We start from the raw sequence: 20,559 nt of genomic DNA, 5'->3' as shown, positions 1-20,559 counted from the left end.
CAGCGATTTTAATGTTTTTTTTTTTATAGTTGTTTTTTAAACATTCTTACATTAAAGAGTTAGCTCTAAATAAATAGATGAATCGGATAATAAATTACTCAATTAAATTAATTGATAATAAATTAAATTACACTGGCAAAATAACACACTTATTTATTTTAAAAACGGTTTCTTTTGGACCACCTTGCGTTAATTTCAAGTCCGGAATGTCTTGGTGACCAAAGCAAGCGTTCGTGACAGTGGGCTGCTTTTGATGACGTCACATTGCCCACGACACACACTATTCCACAATGGCAACAGTGAAAGTTAGCGAAGCTGAAAAGGTGTATATTTTACATGGTATAATGGTAAGTGTCGGTAAAGCAAATATTGTAGATTGAAGTTAGAACTTTGTGTGTAATATGTCGCCATGTTAAAACGATAAGGATGATCTACGAGTGGATGGAAGGGGTTGTGAAGACTATAGGCACATGGAGGTTGAGACTGACTTGGTGTCCAATACCGACGGATCAGCCAAAGTTTCTCTGGTATAATTGTCTTCATGTCTGCTCTTATTAGTTACATTTTATTCTGGAGGCCATTTGACTGGACGTCTCACTTATATTTTGCATATTTATTTCAGGCTTATATGCTTGACAACATTGTATTCATGTTTGTAGGGGCACACAGCAGTTCTAGTGGGAATTAAGGCTGAAATTGGGAAACCAAGGCCCATGGCTCCAAATGAAGGCTATTTAGAGTTCTTTGTCGATTGGTAAGTTGGATGCATCTGCCAGTGTAAAGAGACTGCAAACAGTGAGATAAATGTTTAACTCAAACAACCCGAAATAAAGAGGATATCATTTGTCACTTAAATTATTCAACATTCTTAGTCACGACCGATATATATATATATTTATATATATATATATATATATATTTTTTTTTTTTTAATATTTATATATATATATTTATATATATAATCATTCACGCTATCAAAGATTTCCCTTTATGTTTTGGTAGACACTGTCAGGCAGTTATTTATTGACCTGTAAGCTTCTTATTGTGGGTGTCGTTTGTACTGGCGGTCACTAGTTCAGCCAACGCAACCCCCGAGTTTGAGGGGCGAGGAGGGGAGGAGCTCGGGACGGAGCTGAGCAATACGCTGAACAAAGTCTTCAACAACAAGCACAGCGTGGACTTGAAGAGGCTGTGTATCGGCGAGGGAGAACACTGCTGGGTGCTCTATGTGGATGTACTGGTGAGAGAATCGTACATTTTTCTTTGCCTCCTGGAATTAGGAAGCGTTAATCAGCGGATTCACTGACTTGCATTCCGCAGCTCCTGCAATGTGATGGAAACCTGTATGATGCCATCTCAGTAGCTATCAAGGCAGCTCTCTTCAGCACAAAGTACGTTCTGGATAAACTGTTTATTGTATCCTACTTGTGTCCCACGTGTAAATATGTCATAATGTTCTCAAAACAGTTCCCTGTGTTCTCCTGCTGTTTTGGGGGGGGGATAAGGATCAAATTGGGACTCATAACATAGTGCCTTGGCACAAAGATGCTGCAAGATGGTGGCGGGAAAGCACTATGTCTAAATGAAGCGCCTCAATTCACTTCAACATAGTTTCTTGGTAACAAGATGGCGGAAACGCACTGTTTATGTCGAAATGCAGATCCTTAATCTACTTTAACATAGTTCATTGGAAACAAGATGATGCCAGGTAATTCTTGTTTTGGCCTCAGCATAAAAACAGCAAATAGGTGAGTTTTTAAGCAGCTAACAAGGGATAGGTTCCAAAACGAAATCTGCTAAAACCAACAACAACTCTAAACTAGTTTGTTTTCGGACCAGTGAATTTAGTTCAAAATGTATAATTCTGAAATGTGAACTGAACTAGTTCATTTTTAGAAGGATGAACTGAACTTTGAACTAGTTCACACAGAAAAATGAACTTTCCTAACACTGATCCTGTATTATATTATTTCACATCGCAATATATATCGCAGGTTTAATTAAGAAATCAATGTCATTTTTTTTTTCCCAATATCGTGCCAGCCTAATATGAATATAATGTACAGGTATATAGAAATCCATGAGAATGTATGAGTATGGGTTTATTCTTCAATTTTGATCAATTTATTGCCTGTTTTTGTCAGAGAATTCTGCCTTAAAGCACACAATCTCCTTGGGATAAATAAATGTTTTTAGTCAAGCCACAAGAGGGCATCATATCCCATGTGACAGCAGGTCACAGTTTAACATGGAACATTGACGTTTCACTTTCATACTGTATACACACAACAGTATTTGAGATTTCATGGCCTCAGGCCTGCTCTGTTTTAATCAGTTAATGGACATTTACATCTTGGAATCCATGAGAAAAATCCTGGAAGATGTAGGTTACATTATGGCTGCCTACGATCATGTGTTGGTAGTTGTTTAGTATGTATTACCCGGCTCCTAAATTGATTGACCAAACAAGGTAATCGGGAGCTTTTTCTGACAGAATCCCCAAAGTGCACATATCAGCCGATGAAGAAGGAGGGAAGGAAATCGAGTTGTCAGATGACCCCTATGACTGCATGAGGCTCAATGTAGAGAATGTTCCCTGTATAGTGACATTGTGCAAGGCAAGCTCACTCATTGGACACACACACACACACGTTTAGTCAAATATTATTAGCAATGCAAAAGATTAATTGTCAGAATTGTTTTGCTTGTTTGTGGGGGGTAGGTGGGCCACAGGCACGTGGTGGACGCCACTCTGCAGGAGAAGGCGTGCTCCGTGGCCAGCCTGATCATCTCTGTCACACACAAGGGAGCAGTCACCTGCGTGCGGAAGATGGGGGGAGGGAGCCTGGACCCTGAGAGCATCTTTGAAATGACAGAAGTGAGTCACCACCGCTTACCTCAACTCAACTCTCTCGAAACCCGTATATTAGCAGTGTTACAGTGGAAACCACTAAAGCAGGGTGCACGTATACCAATAATCGGAACTAATTTGAGCATTTTTCCTCTCCTCCGATCAAAGTCAGCAGAGGTTGATTGTTGGATGTATCTGACCGATTAGCCTGTGGTGTGGGGTGTGTTAAGTGTGATTGTATTTACTTACTTATTTTTACTCCCCAATCTGATTGTAAAACAGTCTGGGCCGACATATGCAAATGTTAAACCTGTTCAATATTTACGATTGGAAAATCCTTATCTGTTAGCCTCGCTTCTTCAATTTCTTCAACTACTACAGTGAACCCCGTTTACCGCAGGGGATACGTTCCAGACCCACGTGCAATAGATGAAAGTTTCGATACGGAGAAACTACAGGATATGAAAAACGTTTTGATTCTTTTCCCATCCTACGAGCTTTCAACACAGTTACGCCTATTAAAACACTTCTTAAAATGTTCATTAGTGCCTGTTCTTATTCAGTTAGACTTTAGTGTAAAACTGACATATAAAATAAATGACAATTCGACTTGAAATGTTCAACCAAACCATATTATTTCATCTAACAAATCTGCTTGCTTGTTGCAAGGGAATCACTCGCATGATTTGTTTGGCACCATTTTTACATGGATATCCTCACTCACTTTATTATCTGTGTTTGGTACCAGCAGTTGCTGGACATTGGGGCACGGGCCAGGAGTAGAACCTGCACCGTCTACACGAAACGCAGTAGCATCTACTCCTACATTACCAGTGCAAAAGTCTGCTAGCTTAATGATATATATATATATATCATTATATAATGTGAAACACCAAAGACGGGCTAGCGTGAATTAGCATAGATGTTATGGTAATTTTAAAGCTTCAAACAACTTCCACAAGTGAAGTTAAAATGGCATCTAAACATTCGGGACACATTGTGGCTGCTGATTATTTCTGCAGTAGTTTAAGCAGAACTTGTACAAATTGTTAAATAGTAACTAACGTGTTTTGGATTCTCCAGACAGGTAAACGTGTCGGAAAAGCCCTTCACATGCCTCTCATGAAGCTGCTGCAGCAGGAGGAGAGTTTAGGAACAAGGAGAGAAAAGGTTGGCTTTCTTGGTTAGGAATGTCATACAATACAGTACTATGTAAATACAGTATCGTCATGTATTATTTTCTAGTAAAAAAAAAAAAAAACCTCCAATTTGCACCGATTACTTGTCTTTATTTGAAGGAAAATGTTCATTTCATTTTGGCAGTGCTGTATAATGTGCATATGGTATGGGGGACAAAATTAAAAGTTAAGGAATGTTAATAAATTTATTCAATTTTACCTAAAGAAACTAATAAAACAAAAACAAAGAATCGGTGTGGGCAGTCGTTTGCCTCGACCCTTTGGCTTGAATTGGAGGAGATGGATAGTAAACATACATGCAAATCAGTCGTCTGATTTGGGGGGGGGCGGGGGGGGGGGGGGGCTCGCCATCGCTGACGTCACAGGCTGTTTCGTACTCTTTGAACGCTGGCAGCTAGATCCATTCCACACATCCACACAGGTGTAATTTCTGAATATTACTCCGCGTTGGACGAATATGCGTGTGCATCGGCCTGAGCTTCCGCCTGTGTGCTCTGCTTTGGATAAGTCACAGGAGTTGACGAGACCAGAAGAAACACTTACGCTTACACTTGGGCTTCCCGGCATATGTATTAACACTAGATAAGTCAGACAGGCTGATCGTCGTGCCTACGTGGCGGCCATGTTGCGAAGGTCGTCGTGACCATGAAGGCAATGGCGCGCTCCTCGTGTTTACATTTATACAAACAAAAACAACATCTTTCATGTACTATAGTATTTATGTCTGTCTGCCCAAACGTGGAGCAAACGTGGATATTTCAGCTCACTTCTAACTTTAGAAAACACCATGCAGTAAATTGTGTTGTTGTAGCATTTTGACTATGCATACATACACAAAGCAACAACAAAATTTGAACGTTCACATTTTATTTGGTATTTTTATATATATGTGTGTATGTGTATATATATATATATATATATATGTATATATATGTATATATATATATATATATATATACATGTTCATGCTGTGGTTAAAAAAAAAAAAAAAAAGTTACTCACTATTTACTGAGTCCTTGCGTAATTATTTCACAGTGTACTTTTTACTCTTAAGTATTTTTTTTTTGGAGGACTCCTTTTTAGTTGAGTCACATAATTGTCAAGTAACAGTACTCTTCCTTGAATACAATGTTTGGCTACTCAACCCGCCTCTGGAGCGGACATCCTCTGCTACTCTTACGTTTAAGCAACATTTTTGCTCATCAGATCAGCCAGTGTCGTATTTGTTGCACTGGTCTTATGTATTTTCGTGTTGAGGTGCTGCAGGTGCAGCACACGTAACATCTGCGACAAGAGCTGATCCACTAGTACATATTGTATTAATTAGGAAACGTGCCTACGATTATCTAATTACTTTACGGATGTTAATGTTAAATGTATCAGGCGACGGAGCTTTTCCTCCACCAGCTCCCTGCTTTCACTGCAGATCACAATGTCATCTGCAAACATCATGGTCCACGGGGATTCCAGTCTAACCTCATCTGTCAGCCTATCCATCACCACTGCAAAGAGGAAGGGGCTCAGGGCTGATCCCTGATGCAGTACCACCTCCACCTTAAATGTGTCTGTCACACCTACAGCACACCTCACCACTGTTGTGCTGCCCTCGTAAATGTCCTGTATTATATTAGCATACTTCTCTGCCACTCCAGACTTCCGCATGCAGTACCACAGTTCCTCTCTGGGTACTCTGTCATAGGCTTTCTCTAGATCTACAAAGACACACTGTAGGTCCTTCTAACCTTCTCTGTACTTCTCCATCAACACCCTCAAGCCAAATAATGCATCAGTGGTACTCTTTTGTAGGGATGAAACCATACTATTGCTCGCAAATACTCACTTCTGTCCTGAGTCTAGACTCTTTCCCATACCGTCATTGTGTGGCTCATCAACTTTATTCCTCTATAGTTCCCACAGGTCTGCATCACCCTTGTTCTTAAAAATGGGCACCAGCACACTTTTCCTCCATTCCTCAGGCATCGTCTCACGCGCTAAAATTCTATTGAACAAGCTGGTCAAGAACTCCACAGCCACCTCTCCTAGATGCTTCCATACCTCCACAGGAATGTCATCAGAACCAACTGCCTTTGCATTTTTCATCCTCTTTAATGCCTTTCTAACTTCCCCCTTACTAATCATTCCCACTTCCTGGTCCACCACACTTGCCTCTTCTACTCTCCCTTCTCTCTCATTTTCCTCATTGATCAACTCCTCGAAGTATTCTTTCCATCTATCTAGCACACTACTGGCACCAGTCAACATATTTCCATCTCTATCCTTCGTTCTCATTGTTGTTTTCATATGGAATGTTCAAGCCATATGATATTTGTTGAACTGGAAAAGGGTACCTCTGATGTCTCCAAGGCGGCACGGTGCACGATTGGTTAGCACATCTGCCTCACAATTCTGAGGATCGGGGTTCGCCCTAACCTGCTGCACATCCTTCCCATCTCTATCCCTCTGTCTGGCCAACCTGTATAGATCCTTTTCTCCTTCTTTAGTGTCCAACCTGGCATACATGTCATCATATGCCTCTTGTTTGGCCTTTGCCCTTTGTCGCATCTCAATGTATTCCTTTCGCCTCTCCTCGGTCCTCTCAGTGTCCCACTTCTTCTTAGCTAACCTTTTTCCTTGTATGATTTCCTGTACTGTGAGGTTCCACCACCAAGTGTCCTTCTCTCCTTTCTTGCCAAAAGATACACCAAGTACTCTCCTGCCCGCCTCTCTGATCACCTTGGCTGCAGTGGTCCAGCTCCTCCTGTCCACCGAGAGCCTGTCTCACCTCTTCCCGAAAAGCTGCACAACACTCGTCCTCTCTCAGCTTTCCTCCACATGGTTCTCTGCTCTGCCTTTGTCTTCCTAATCTTCCTCCCCACCACCAGAGTCATCTTACACACCACCATCCTATGCTGTCTAGCCACACTCTCCCCTACCACTACCTTACAGTCGGTAACCTCCTTCAGATTACAGCGTCTGCACAAAATGTAAATCCACCTGCTGTTTGGAAACGTTTTCAGCCGGATGCCCTTCCTGACGCAACCCTCTGCATTTATCCTGGCATGGGACCAGTTTACAGTTTGCACTGGCTTGTGCCCCCCATAGGGCTGCATTAATCAGGGATTCACAATAATTAATTTTATTATATTTACTATTCCCTCAATAATCAAGAGGCACAGTTTTTGGGTGCTCCAACTTAAGTAATACACTGTACTTGTATTATACACTACTCACAAAAAGTGATATTCGGCTTTAGGGTCAAATTTCAGGATGCACCGAAAATCCACTACAAGCTCTGGAGGTCAACTAAATTTGACCTCGAATCATTTGAATGCACATGTCCAACTGTCCTGCGACTGGCTGGCGCTGGCGACTAGTTCAGAGTGTACCCCGCCTCTCGACCTTAGTGAGGATAAGCAGTAGAGAAAATTGTTCAGTACTTCATGTACAAGTAGCTGATCGCTAACAAGCGACTGAACGGCAAGATTCCCAACAGTTTAATCCATGAGTCGACCAATACATTTTCACGGATGTCCACTTTTGACTTCGTCTCTCATCGCTATCTCCTTTTGCAACCTGCTGATGACACTGTGACACTCTAAGCGAAGTGCCAACTTCCCCCCTAAAACATCCGTTTTGAAGCCTCGCGTTGGCAAGGTATCAATGAATTGTTAGACATCGTCTCATGATGTTAAAATGTCAACGCCATGATGAAGATGACTGTGTCAATACCAATTCTCATTGAACCAGGAAATCCATTGGTCGATTCCTATATACGAGTTGACCTTAGCTTCACCTATCCAAAGGTTTCAGAACTGGGGAGTCTTTTTTATATATACATATTTTCTGGAAAAGTCTCATTTGTTGTTTAGATTTTATGTTTTTATAAGGTAACTAAACATCTGTTCTGTAGTTATGTAACATAGTTGAGGAAAATTCTAGAATCTCTGCACCTTCTTGTTTTTGCCACGTGGCTAAGGCTGAGGGTTTGAGTAAAGAGAGACCAGATGGGAAGAAATCATTCCAGACGTCTGTCAGACGGTCCAAAGTTTGAGGTCGACACATCCAAAGCAAACTCCTGTTCCCGGCTTGCAAATTTAGGAAACCGATTTTGTGGGTTTGTCACTTTTTAAAATAGAGTTTGGCATGGAAACGAGACATTTCACGGTTTCCGATGAGTTATCAGTTGAAGTACATCATTATTAGCATCATTATCCAATTTGAAACAGAAAAACAAAGCCTCTCCTGAAAGCATGTGGCACACGTTCAGGAAAAAAATACCCCATCTCTTTAATGCAGGTTATTTAATGCACAATGAGTCATTTTTAATTTTTTTAATATACTATGAAAACCGCACATAGTTATGTCATCAGTACCGACGAGGGTTTTACATCATCTCACTATTTTTCACATACTCACACACGAGAGAGAGAGAGAGGGAGGGAGGGAGGGTCCGGAGGCAGAAGATAAATAGCGAGCCTCCACACGTTGGCCCATCCTCAGTCTAACAAAGTGTAGCCATGGAGTGCAAAGGTGTGTGCGTGCTCATGCTCGTGCTGGTGCTGGTCAACTGCTCACTCCAGCAGACTCCACCAAAGAAGAAGCCCGTACGAAAAGGTAGACTGCACACAAAAAAATATACATTCATCAACACTATTGCATTCATGCTATTTTTGGCATTTATAAATTCACTATTTTTTTAAATAATATTTAATGTGATGTTTTTGTGTAGTCAAAGCTACATCAGTAATAGTTTATATACTAAATAACGTATATACTGATAACGTTTGACTTAATCTATTTGTGTGTGTGTGTGTGTGTTTGAATTAGACAATAATGCTGCCATTGAGGATTTACAGAGACAGATTAATGACATTGTGCAGGACCTCAACCTCCTGAAAGAAGAACAGGCCTTGCAAAGAGGTAAAAGTCATCGTAAGGAGCACAGACATGTAGTGCTAAAAATGCTCGGAAGTAACTTCAATTAAGAGGAACCATTTTTGGTTCCAAACTGGGATTTCAAATGGACCCTGCACGTCCTACTTTGAGGCAATACAGTCTTCCCCTGTTATATCATGGTTGATTAGTTCGTTCTTTTAAGCAATCGTTTTTTTTTTCTTTTCACAGGTTTTTACAGTATGATTACTTACGATAATGCCCTTGCATGTTACAAAGGAGAGGTAAGGAGATACTGTAAATAGGGGTTCACTGTGGAACTGTGTGATGTCTCCCAGCCAGTCAGCAAGAAAAACGACATTCATGAAAATTGTTATATTAAAATAGAATGGCTTTTATAGGACTACTTTGCAGGCAAGAAACCATTTTCGGTTTCAAATTGGGAGCTAAAATGGATCCTGACTGCACTACCATAAACCAGCAGATCATTGTGATTTTTGATCATCGGGGGAAAAAAAACAAGAATATTGTTTTGTTTTTTAAAATAATGACTAGGACAGTATTACTCCACTACTGAGTCGTTTTCAAACCGGGTCTCATATTTGGTTCCAAATCTGTAGTGCTAACGGACCCTGAATGTTCTACTATCAGGCAGTAGAGCTGCTATTTCCCCCCAACCAAAATGTATGTTATGGTGACAAAGAATGACGACTACCAGACTTACGTAGAATCCTTTAGCAGGCAAGGAACCATTATTGGCTCCAAATTGGACTCTGCAAGCTCTATGATGACGCAGTACAATTGCCCCACCCCCATACCCCCAATTAATTAGCAGAAAAATGACAGGTTTATATTGAAAAATAATGACTATACAGGAGAAGTCCAATAAGAACTTTTTTTCTGGCAAGGAACTATATATGGTTCCAATCCAAAGTGAGAGTTCTAATGGAGCCTGCAGACCAATGATCCAATAGAACTGTCTGATTTCTCCCAACCAATCAACAATAACAAAAAAAAAGGGTTTTGTTGAAAAATAACAACTTTTAGAGGATAATATAAACTAGTCTTTTTCACCGCTCTGTGACAGTGTGAGTGGCTCGTGATTGACTGGCGACCAGTCAAAAAATTATAAAAAACTTAAACCGTACCACTGAATAATGACTACTGCAGGACCACTCTAATGTGAACCCTTTTTAAGGATAAGAACCAAGTTTGGTTCCAAATTCAAATGGGCCCTGGATGGCGTACTATTATGAAACTGAACTGTGTGAGCAAAGCGCTGGGGGGAAAAAGAAAATCATAAACAATGAAAGATTTGTATAGCAAAATAATGACGACTTTTTACAGGCAAGGAGCCGTATTTGGTTCCGAATTGGGAGATCTAATGGACTCTGCAAGACCCGATTATGATGCAATAGAACTGTGATTTTTGCCAGCCAATCAAAATTACAATAATGAAAGGTTGGACGTTTTCACCACTCAGTGATGGTGTGAACGTGAGTTTGAATGGTTGTCTCTCTTTATATGGGCCCTGTCACTGAATGACAAGCAGCCCAAAAATAAAATAATGAATGAAAAAAGATTTATATGGCAAAATAATAATGTCTACTACAGGACTATTCTAATTTAATTGTTATAATTACATTTAATTTAGTGGTACACGGCCTTTCTCTAGCAGGTATGAAAAATCACGACCCGAGTTGAGTTCAAGTTTTTAGTGTAGTATATATTCATTTTATCTTGGCGAAGGGTTTGTTTTTAAACTGTCATTTAGGTACAATTAGTCTGACTTAAATGTCTCTATCTACGTAGTGTGTTTGAAGGGCACAAAGATCAACGGCAAGTGCGTCTTGGCCGACCCGGTGAAGAAGTCGTATCACACAGCCAGCGAGGACTGCAACGCCCTGGGCGGGGTCCTTGGCGCCCCTACATCCGCCGATGAGAACGGCCTGCTGACAGACTACCTCCGCCTAAGCGTGGGCAGGGATGAGCGAGTGTGGCTCGGCATCAACGACATGGTGACCGAGGGCACTTGGGCGGACCAGAGCGGCGTCGGCATCCAGTACAAGAACTGGGACACGTCCAACAGCCGCGCCCGTCAGCCAGATGGCGGCCGGTCCCAGAACTGTGCCGTGCTCTCGGGGGCCGCCCAAGGGAAGTGGTTTGACGAGAACTGCCGCGACGAGAAGCCCTCCGTCTGCCAGTTCAATATTGTGTGATCACGTGTGCAGTATAATCCTAAATAGCTGCTTGGTATGTAATTCTGCTGCAATGCCACTTTACCTTCTTTTTTTTGTAAGACATCTGTTCCTGAATTTGATGATTGCAGTCAGTTGCATGGCTGTAATTTCCATTCGCTGTGTTCCAAACAAAACACTAAAACCAGATATATTGCAAGTCTTTTACGTTCCCTTTACAAATTAACTAGAGCTGCATGTGATGTAATATTAAAAGACACCACTACTAGCCATAACATTGTGTAAACCTGCAAAATCGAATGAGACAGTTATACAAAAAAAACAAAAAGCCTTGCGATAACAATTCTCAGTTTTTACTGAGGTGTTCATTTGTTTAGCATTATGGTTGTAGAACTGCAGGTGTACCAAGTCGCCAGAGAACTTACAATATGAATTGGGTGTGCTGACCTCTGACGAGGCAACCCAAAAGCCACATCAATTATTTCATAACGTGCCTGTCAAAACTGTACTATGCTGCATTCTGGATCTCGCTGACAAGTCTCACATTGAGCCTGAAGAATATTGTTTTTTTTACCCATCTTCATTTTAAACACAGAACTTTAGCTGAAGTCTAGCCTGATGTAACCTGAAAGCTTAATAAACTGTAAAAGCACACCGTGCCCCCTATCTTGGAGTCAAAGAAAATTCTGGATTTCTTTCAAAATATATATTTTTTTTTATTCTTTCTGTTACCCTCCATTCATTTTCTATACTGCTTGACCTCATTAGGGAAGCGGGTGAGCTGGAGTTGATTCTAGCTGAGTGGCAGTACACACATTTTTTGGGATGTAGAGGAAGCCAGAGAAAACTTACAGGAAGGCTGGAGCTGGGATTCAAACCCCGAACTTCAAATTTGAGGAAGACGTAAACAGCAAATCCACTGTTCTTCCCTAAAAGACGTTTTAAGCTTTCATAATTATAGGAATTGGTGGTAATAAACTATGTAAACTTGGACTACTATGACCGCCACGCTGAAGCTTACAGTGCTTCTTTCCCTTTTCCCTTCCATGTTTGTCATGGACCAGATTCCTGCGGTGGAAATAATATTCCTCCTCCACAATTCAAAACCTCAAGTGTTGCTTCAGTCAAATGAAGGCAGTGCAGCTTTTCCCCAAAGTTTATTCTCTTAAAAAAAAAAAAAAAAAAAAAAAAAAAACCCCTGAAATTACAGGTAAATAAAAACAGACTAACATTTAAAAAAAAAAATAAAATCCCTGCTCCAAAATCCAAACCACCTTGGCAGAGGTGGAATAAAGACAGTTAAAAATAAGTTCACAGCTCCTCTTCCGGAAGCTTTTGAAAATTATGATAAAGCTCAAGTTTAAGAAATGTTTCAACTCAGATTCCCTGAGTGAGACTGAGGCACAGGAATTCCCATCTCTGCGAAGTAACAGGAATTATCATCATCATCATCATCATCACGCAGCTCTAGTCCTACAACTCCGATGTCGGTAGTTCCGGTTCCATGTCGGCACCAGAGAGTCGGATGGTGTTCATCTCCCCTGTGTTTTTGAACGTGTAGAGTTCATTGTCCACCATCCGGCGGTCCTGGAAGCCCAGGCTGTCCTGCCGGTCGATGGGCGTGCGCGGACGAGGCGGGATGAACGAGTGGGACGGGTCCAGGAACGTATTGAAGTGCTCCACCTCGGGTTCCGGCTCCGGTTCGTTGAGGACGGGCAGCTCGGAGGGCCCTGTAAACGTTTGGTAGGAGTCCAACTGCATTCCCTTGAAATGGTCTTGCATGCTGTCCGCGTAGCTGGAGTCCCCCAGGAGGTGACCGTACACCATGGTCTCGTCTATGGAGGCGTACACGTGGGACTCGTTGTCGGACCGCGCTTTGCTGAATTGTCTTTCGCCGGGACGGAAAATATTCCCTCTGCCGATGTAGATGGACGCCTCCTTGTCCAGTCGCTCTTTTTTCTTTTTCCTGTTTCAAAAATGAGCAGAAACATTGATATTTTGTAACGGTTAAGTAGCACAATAACATGGTCCTTGAATAGGTGCATCAAAAAATGATCCATTTAAGTAGTAAAATTATCATTTTAAATTACCGTGGTACCTCAACTTACGAGGGGGCAGTCAAAAGGTAGCGAGCCCAATTTATTACAATATTTACATAGAAATGAAGCCCAAATCGTGGGCATTTCATCACTACTTTTCAATATAGTCTTTTTCCTCTCAACACCGACTGCGCATCAATGAACAAGGGCATGTACGCCAGCCTCGTAAAATTCAGCAGGCGGCGCTTCATGTACTTTCAACCATTAAAATAACATTTTAACAGCTTGCTTAACTTGTGATCAGAGAAGTGCTGAGCCTTAACTCTTTCTTTCAAAAGGTCCAAAAAGGTGTCAGATCGGGCGAATATTGAGGATGGGTTAGGGTTTTCCAGACAAAGGAACTGATGACTTCACAAGTTGCGTTCCTTGTCACGAAAGTCTCGCAAAGCAGGATCTTGTTCTTCACCTTTGATCCTGGACACCCACTTTTTTTGGGCAAGAGGAGGGGCCCAGCAAATCGCAATAAGCGTTCTTTCTGTACCTTCATTAAAATCCCTCGTGCCCTTTTCTGTCCTACCAACCGGCTGTTTGACACAAATCACAATGCCAAATGTAAGTAAGGTATGAAAACAAACCAAGTAGCAAAAATTAGAATTGAAAAAACATCTCGTAAACTAACTGAAACTGCATTGTGTGTTCACAAAACTAATGCTCATTGTTTCGGCTTTCTCAATTCACGTCATACAAACTTTTCGGGTTGATTTGAAATCTATTTTAGCTGGCTGATTTGTGAACGGCTGATCATCTGTCCTCATCAAATGCATTTAAAAAAAAATAATAATTGTCATTTGTTGTGTTTTAATCACACAATATTGTTTGTGGCCAGTTTTAAATCTTGTCCCCATATTACTAAAATCTAAAACTAAAAACGTGCAAACCTGCTCTAAAATCTAATTAAAACTAAATGAATTTGGAAAAACAGTCAAAACCAATTGAAAAAAAAAAAAAAAATAAAAAAATCCTAAAACGAATGACAAATCCCAAACTATTATAAACTTGCTTAAACATTCATAAAATGGTCATTCATAAAAATAAACTTCAAAATCCCAGTATTATTTAGGGTGTTGCTGCAAATGTACTCACTTTATAAAGAAGCAGACGACAGCCAAAATGATGAGGAGAAGAAGAAGGGCTCCCACTATCCCGAGAAGAATGGCCAACAGATCTGTGAAGACAAAAGGTAATGTAATCATTAGCCGTTTGAATGTATTTTTGCAGTCACGTTGGGCCCAAAAGGAACATTTTCTTACTGGTCTTCGGCTCTAAAACGATTTGGGTGACTGCTCCGAAGTTTCCCTCCTCTGGTATACAGTTGGACATGTTGAGATAGAAGCTCTGAGGCACCAGTAGCTTGTCGTCAGTCTTCTCGTCCTCGCGGCGGCTCAGGAGCTCCTTCTCGGAGTCCAGCAACTTGACCTTGATGGCCGTGTGCCTGTCTTTGCATTTGGGCTGGCTGACGTTGACGACCTGGACCCGTGCCTGGTACTGGCTCGGCAAAGAGACAATCCAGGACACGGTGGACGAAGGCCTCATTCCTTTGGGCCAGTTGGGGGTGGCCAGCAGGGTAGGAGAAGATTTATGGGGGCTGACTTTGTAAATGATGGTCTCTGGAAAATAGCACAAGCCAAAGAACTCAGCACGCCATTTTGTGTGCAAGTTCAACAGTGCTCTCGTGTGGAAGAACTGTGAATGTGCTCCATTTGACCCTGATTATGAAAATCACACTATACATCCACCTAATGACCCACAGTGGGAGAGGAGGGGGGGGGGGGGGGGGGGGACATTTTTCTTGTCCATCTCAACATTGGGGATTTTAGCAGAATATCCAATCTGCAGAATTGGTTGTACAAAAGAGCAAGGTGGAAACAAAATGTCACCAGACATTTTATATGGGGCAAGCAGTATGTATTGATCTTTTACACCACACACAATAAGAGAGTGAAAGAAGCATTGCACATCGCAGCAGTTTTACAGCAACGGCATTTAGAGCACAGGTGTGAAAGGCAAGGCATGCGAGCCAGATCCAAGCCCTCCACGTCATTTTATGTGGCCTGCGAAAGTTTGCCTCCAAAGTAATAATCAAATGTAGGGGCAATTAAGTAATATGATAGGCAATTATTAGGGTTCCTGCACAGGACTTATTTGGTAAGGGACACGTGAAGACGTGTCACTCCACACACCTATCGTCTGTTAAAATAGGTATGGAGTCTTAATAGTCCAATATTTCTCTTAACAAGTTGGTTTTATGTACTTTTTGCTCAAGAAAATGAAAGCTGCAGTCCTTTCCAATCATATCAATCCATTTTGGAGCAACTGATAAATAACTAATTGTTCTTGAAAAGCTCATTTTTCATAGCCAAAATCACCAGGCCCCCTCCCACGTCTTGGTGTGATACCAGTGGACACCAAATTTGTTGCATATGTGGAAAGATACTATAAAGTGGCAGTATTTAGTCATAGTCTCTATATTGTCGTTGTCGGGTGGAATCCCTCCCCACCTCCGAAATGACATGTAGGAAATGGAAAAATAAAAAGACAGCTCGCTCGAATTTGGTATTATTGCATGTCATATATCATTGAACTTTCGTATGAACAACGGCCATCTCACATGAACACAACAGCTGTAGCGCCCCAAAATTATGTTCAATCGCTAATTGAATATGCTTTTAAAATCACTAATTATATCACACGGTCATCAATTGAAATGGTACGAACACGTCGCGATGACCAGCGGTCTATTTCAAAGTCCAGGCTTGTATGTCACATCTAAGTGGCGGTCAGCCCAGCATTTCAATTACGTCAATGTAAATAGAAATACGTTTAAACGGCCTTTCCCGGGCTCTTTCAAATGGAACCAAAGTATTAAACGCCGTTCATAGTTTTTACAGCATAAAAACTTAAGACTGTTCAAACTGATTCTGCATCTTTGATTTCCTAAAAAGAAGACAGTCATGCGCACTGCTCTAGCCTAAAAACATTTTTTAAGCTGCTGATGTTTACACGAAACATAAGCAAATTGTTTTGCATTCTGTCCCTTGAGGGTAAAACCAAAGTACATACAGAAACGTGATTTTTGACAAACCGCACACACCTAGCGATTTGACATCTATGCGGGCCACCCGAGGGCGACCATTACTAAAACGTGGGCCGTGACAAAATTTGTTTGACACCCCGGACTGAGAATTACGTGCATTGACACCAATGTTTGCTCTTGTTGTGACTTGGTGCTCTGCTGCCATCCAATTCTCATTTCCATCTCGAGGACCAGAATTCCAAATGTGCTCAAATCTGCCGCAACCAAAGTCCATTCATCACTTTAAAAAGGGATATACGAGGCAAGATTACCTGGGATCTCCTCACTGAACGTTACATTGAGAAAAGGCCCTTTCGTCTTGCTGAAGTCTCGGGTCATCGCCGTGACGGAGATGTTGGCGTGCACCTGAACTTTCTGGATGATCCCGTTGGCGCAGAAATCTCCCAAAGAGAAGCCTTCGCTCTCCTCCACGTGCAGGGAGACAGCAGCGGTGCACTCCTGGCCTGGCACTGATTGTTGAAGACCCCCTGATGGTGACACCAGATCAATGGTGCTGTCCTGGGGGATGTTGAGGTGCCAGGTAAAGCTGTGGAGGGGCATCCGGAGACAGGAATCCAATGTGGGCACGGTGAGGAGGGTCTCAGAGCAGGAAGCTACATCCTGGCAACCTGCTATTGGTAAATATTATTAGATGGATGACTTAGAAAGACTGACGACATATATTCCCAGGAAAAAAAGAAATACAAATTTACCAATAAGTTTACTGGCTGTCAATCGTACGTCTTCATTGGGGCAGTCGAGGAAGGAGAGCTCGGCCTTACCGCCTGCCGCGACGTTTATCGTCTTTAAAACTTCTGAGTTAATGCTCATCTCACAATAGGGATCGGAAGCCACTTTCTCAAGCTGCAGAGACACTTTGGGGTGTTTGCTAAGGTCCACTGTGCACAAAACTGAAAGGGGAGAACATCAAATATAGAAATAGAATATATACTGCACATCATTCACCAAGGAGGTTATGTATATATATATTTTTTTAAATATATCAAGATTATGCAAAAGCTACTACTATTACATATACTATTGTACCTGGATGACCACTTCTCGTAACAGACACGCTGTATTTCAAGGAGAGTCCTTGCAACGTCCTGTTGGTTTCACAATTCTTCAGCACCATTTCAAAGTTGCCCTGCCGACGTTCCGGCTGCTTGTCGGTCAGACCCGCTTTGGTCACCTTCTTGTCCCATTGCCTGTACTCCACTTCCACGTCCTTGCCGAGGCACTCCGGAGCCGTGCGATCGTGGAAATGTACGGTGTAGTTGTGCATGCCGGGCACAGCGAAATCCCACTGCATCTGCTGGTTGTCAGGGAAATCGTCGGGATAGTTGGCAGAGATGAAGGTGGTGTCAGAGACGCCTGGCGGTAGGTTGACTTTCACAATTGCCACCACTGAAAAAGAGAGAGGGCAAAACATTCTGGCTCAACAAGGGTGGACAGGAAACGGTCGTCATCATTGTAATACAAAGAGGCGGTCAAAAAGTACAGTGGAACCTCCGAAGCTAAATGTCCCTGATGTTGTGAAATTCACAAATGGACCCAAATATTCCAAATCTGCCTCTAAAGTCACATAAAACGTTAAAGTGTTTCAACCGTATGCTATCATAGAAGACCTCCGTTCAGTCTTTCTCAATGTTTGTGCCTGTTTTACATGGACAGTATTTAGTGCATGTACTGTAAGCCTATCCACTTACTGCTGGTCACAGGCCCAACACTGAGTTTGAAGTCAACCGGATCCATCTTCGTCTCCCCCGGCACCTGGAGAGAGACGCGGCCCTTGTAGCGCACCTGGATGCTCGACACAGTACCTCCCTTGCAGAAGGTTCCAACGTTGGCAGGGCCCGTTCGCAGGTAAGTAACGAGAACGTATGTGTGCTCATCTGGACACGCGTCTTCGTTGGCAATCTGCTGCATTCCTGGCTCAGGGAAGTCCAGCTGGAAGGCCCGAGTGGAGCCGACTTTCAGATCCCAGGTGAAGGTCCGTTTAAAGTCAGGAAACAGTGCGGACTCAGCCTGGACAATATTGCCAGAGCAGGAAGTCGCGGTGCAGTCTGGTGTTACATGAAAACACAAATGTTGCCGAGTTGTGACAATTTATTTCCGAGTTATTGTGCTAGTTAAGTGCTCACCGCAGCGTTGAAATATTCTGAACAGGGTGTTCAGAAATTCACCGTGCACTTACATTCTAATTAACTGGCATGTGGATAAAAACATGGATGGCCGGACGGATTTAACAGCTTCCGTGAGGAAGAACATTTTTCCGAACAAGAGCAGTCCCAAACCAACTCGTGGATGGCTCGATCTAAACTTAGATGGGGCCACAGGAGTGACCAAGCACAGTGGTGGCCGGCGCCCCGCAAGAACCGCCGCCGGGTTAATAAACAGAAATACGCGGGGGTTTACATTTGCGTACCGATTTCTCTGTTGATCTCCACACTGAAGACCTCCTCGGGGTGAGGACACGTGAACTCCACGGAGGTGTTACGAGATTCTCCCAGGATTAGACTTCTGGGATCACATGTCTGTCCGGGAACTTTGTCCACACACACGCTGCAGTCGGGTTCGACGGTGTCTCTGCTGATGATAATGATGGTTTCCGGGTCAGGGGTCACAGACAGCATTCTGCCAACTGATGATAGAGGAAGCATAAAACATAAGGAGATGATTTCTCACACACAAAAAAAAAAACAAAGGATGATGATACTGTTCATAAATAACCATGTAAAAAAGTGTAAGTGTATAGGATATTTGCCTCTGGGTACTGCTTTTGCTGTGAAAATCGTCCGGTCCAGTTCTTCTCCTTGGGGCACCTCTATGGTCACGGCAGTCCTCCCAAGGAGATCCAGACGGGACAGCGGTCCACCTCTGCAGTACCTAGTTGGTCTTGATCTGGCCATTGCTTCTCGTTGTGCTCACAGAGTACCGCGGCCCCGCTTGACATTGATCTGGTGCGGATATCTCCTCGAGTGTGTCACTAGGCAGGTCCAAGGTCAAGATGGTTCTCTCTGGGACACTTATATCCCAGTTTAGGGTTCTTTTAAAGTCCTTCCAGAGGTTTGGATCCAGTTCTCCTGCAGTAGGTGCGCATGAGCTCTTGGTACATTCTGAGAAGGGAGTATAATATCAACGTCACACCGATTCACATGTAGACAAATACCGATCCACACTCACATTCACAGCCACGGGCAATTTAAAGTCTTCAGTTGACCTAACGTGCTTGTTTTGGGAACGTGGGGGGAAGCCGGAGCACCCGGAGAAAACCCACACGGGCACATGGAGATCATGACAGCATGCAAACTCCACAGAGGAGGGTCCTTCATTCGAAAACGGGTAGCTTTGCTGTATTGCTTTTATTTATTGAAATGTTTTATGTAAGGATTATAACTTCAAATATCAATGGTTTTAACTTTTTTCCCTTATTGGTGTGCCCCCACCCCCTCCCCCCTCCCCTCTCCCCTTTCCCAACTCCACAGCCACGACTGCAACACCTCCAAAGGGCTCACCTATTGTCTTCTTCACCTCCACACTGAACGCCTCTTGAGGTTTGAGGCAGCTGAACTCCAGCGCGAGACTTTGCACGTCGGTCAGGTTGGTTCCAGTCCGGCTGCAGGTGCGGGCCGAGTCGACACCGGAGCACAGCTCGCATTGCGGTTCCTGCGAGAACCTGATGATCGTCACAGTCGTGCTGGAGTCGATGGTCACAACCACCGTTCTGCCTTCTGAACAAGACAGTGGTACCACAGACTTCTTTTGTTTGTTTGTTTGTTTTTAAACTTATCATTGTAGGCACATACCTATTCACATTTCACGCCAACAAATCAATCAAGCCTGCTAAATCTAATCATTCAATACAAGAGCTGTAAATGGGGGGGGGGGGAAATCTCCCTTTAAGATGAAAGTGTTCAGCCTTGACTGACAATTTCAGAGAGGTATTTAAAATTTGTATTTGATTATCATGGTTGTAGTATGTTAAGGCAGAAGCATCCTCGGATCCAGCGCTTGGTTTGGATCACTTTGAATGTACCTAAAGCGAGTGTAATAGTACTTCTCTTAAGACAGCTCATAAATGAATGCTACATTGTAATTACTAGCAACTCATTACATAAAAATGTAGTTGTTCAGTGTGCTTACTTAGTGGTCCAGCAGAGGCCTGGAACACCACAGACTCCACCTGCGTCTTCGGTTTAACTTGTAGAGACACGACAGCTTGATCGAGGAGGTCTAAATGCGT

At 42.7% G+C, this 20,559-nt stretch overlaps 3 protein-coding genes across 5 annotated transcripts; 2 read left to right on the top strand and 1 right to left on the bottom strand.

The window, feature by feature from the left end:
• The first annotated feature begins 262 nt into the window (after positions 1 to 262).
• Positions 263 to 4,328, top strand: exosc7 (exosome component 7). 2 transcript variants are annotated; one of them, XM_061665123.1, is made up of 8 exons: positions 263 to 347; positions 426 to 527; positions 660 to 754; positions 1,075 to 1,240; positions 1,321 to 1,391; positions 2,495 to 2,618; positions 2,723 to 2,878; positions 3,939 to 4,328. In XM_061665123.1, exons 1-8 carry the CDS (start codon positions 291 to 293, stop codon positions 3,975 to 3,977), a joined length of 810 nt encoding a protein of 269 aa, XP_061521107.1. In that variant the 5' UTR covers positions 263 to 290; the 3' UTR covers positions 3,978 to 4,328. The 2 variants fall into 2 exon arrangements, with proteins under 2 accessions (XP_061521107.1, XP_061521106.1); XM_061665122.1 differs by having other exon boundaries at positions 3,935 to 4,328.
• Positions 4,329 to 5,727: 1,399 nt separating this feature from the next.
• Positions 5,728 to 11,807, top strand: LOC133395580 (tetranectin-like). The gene is made up of 3 exons (XM_061664615.1): positions 5,728 to 8,664; positions 8,878 to 8,970; positions 10,756 to 11,807. The coding sequence occupies exons 1-3, from the start codon at positions 8,568 to 8,570 to the stop codon at positions 11,160 to 11,162; spliced, it is 597 nt and encodes a 198-aa protein (XP_061520599.1). The 5' UTR covers positions 5,728 to 8,567; the 3' UTR covers positions 11,163 to 11,807.
• On the bottom strand, positions 11,160 to 19,320 carry cdcp1b (CUB domain containing protein 1b). 2 transcript variants are annotated; one of them, XM_061664613.1, is made up of 9 exons: positions 19,081 to 19,320; positions 18,742 to 18,957; positions 18,023 to 18,379; positions 17,361 to 17,720; positions 17,027 to 17,224; positions 16,586 to 16,945; positions 14,491 to 14,847; positions 14,324 to 14,405; positions 11,160 to 13,107 (listed from the first exon to the last, which is right to left on the bottom strand). In XM_061664613.1, exons 1-9 carry the CDS (start codon positions 19,223 to 19,225, stop codon positions 12,615 to 12,617), a joined length of 2,568 nt encoding a protein of 855 aa, XP_061520597.1. In that variant the 5' UTR covers positions 19,226 to 19,320; the 3' UTR covers positions 11,160 to 12,614. The 2 variants fall into 2 exon arrangements, with proteins under 2 accessions (XP_061520597.1, XP_061520598.1); XM_061664614.1 differs by having other exon boundaries at positions 16,586 to 16,942.
• Positions 19,321 to 20,559: the final 1,239 nt, after the last annotated feature.

The sequence above is a fragment of the Phycodurus eques genome, chromosome 20, assembly GCF_024500275.1.
Source record: "Phycodurus eques isolate BA_2022a chromosome 20, UOR_Pequ_1.1, whole genome shotgun sequence".
NCBI classification, from domain to species: domain Eukaryota; kingdom Metazoa; phylum Chordata; class Actinopteri; order Syngnathiformes; family Syngnathidae; genus Phycodurus; species Phycodurus eques.
Note: the sequence above shows the minus strand (reverse complement) of the source record. Positions and strands in the feature narration are given on the sequence as shown.

Bases quoted from the DNA above. Each gene is read 5' to 3' on its own strand.
- exosc7 (XM_061665122.1), top strand. From the start codon at position 291: ATGGCAACAGTGAAAGTTAGCGAAGCTGAAAAGGTGTATATTTTACAT. The intron at 528-659 runs GTATAATTGTCT...TCATGTTTGTAG, and splicing joins GATCAGCCAAAGTTTCTCTG to GGGCACACAGCAGTTCTAGT. The intron at 755-1,074 runs GTAAGTTGGATG...GGCGGTCACTAG, and splicing joins TTAGAGTTCTTTGTCGATTG to TTCAGCCAACGCAACCCCCG.
- LOC133395580 (XM_061664615.1), top strand. From the start codon at position 8,568: ATGGAGTGCAAAGGTGTGTGCGTGCTCATGCTCGTGCTGGTGCTGGTC. The intron at 8,665-8,877 runs GTAGACTGCACA...TGTTTGAATTAG, and splicing joins GAAGAAGCCCGTACGAAAAG to ACAATAATGCTGCCATTGAG. The intron at 8,971-10,755 runs GTAAAAGTCATC...CTATCTACGTAG, and splicing joins AGAACAGGCCTTGCAAAGAG to TGTGTTTGAAGGGCACAAAG.
- cdcp1b (XM_061664613.1), bottom strand. From the start codon at position 19,225: ATGGCCAGATCAAGACCAACTAGGTACTGCAGAGGTGGACCGCTGTCC. The intron at 18,380-18,741 runs GTACGCAAATGT...ATGTAACACCAG, and splicing joins GGAGATCAACAGAGAAATCG to ACTGCACCGCGACTTCCTGC. The intron at 14,406-14,490 runs GTAAGAAAATGT...TTGTCTTCACAG, and splicing joins CGTTTTAGAGCCGAAGACCA to ATCTGTTGGCCATTCTTCTC.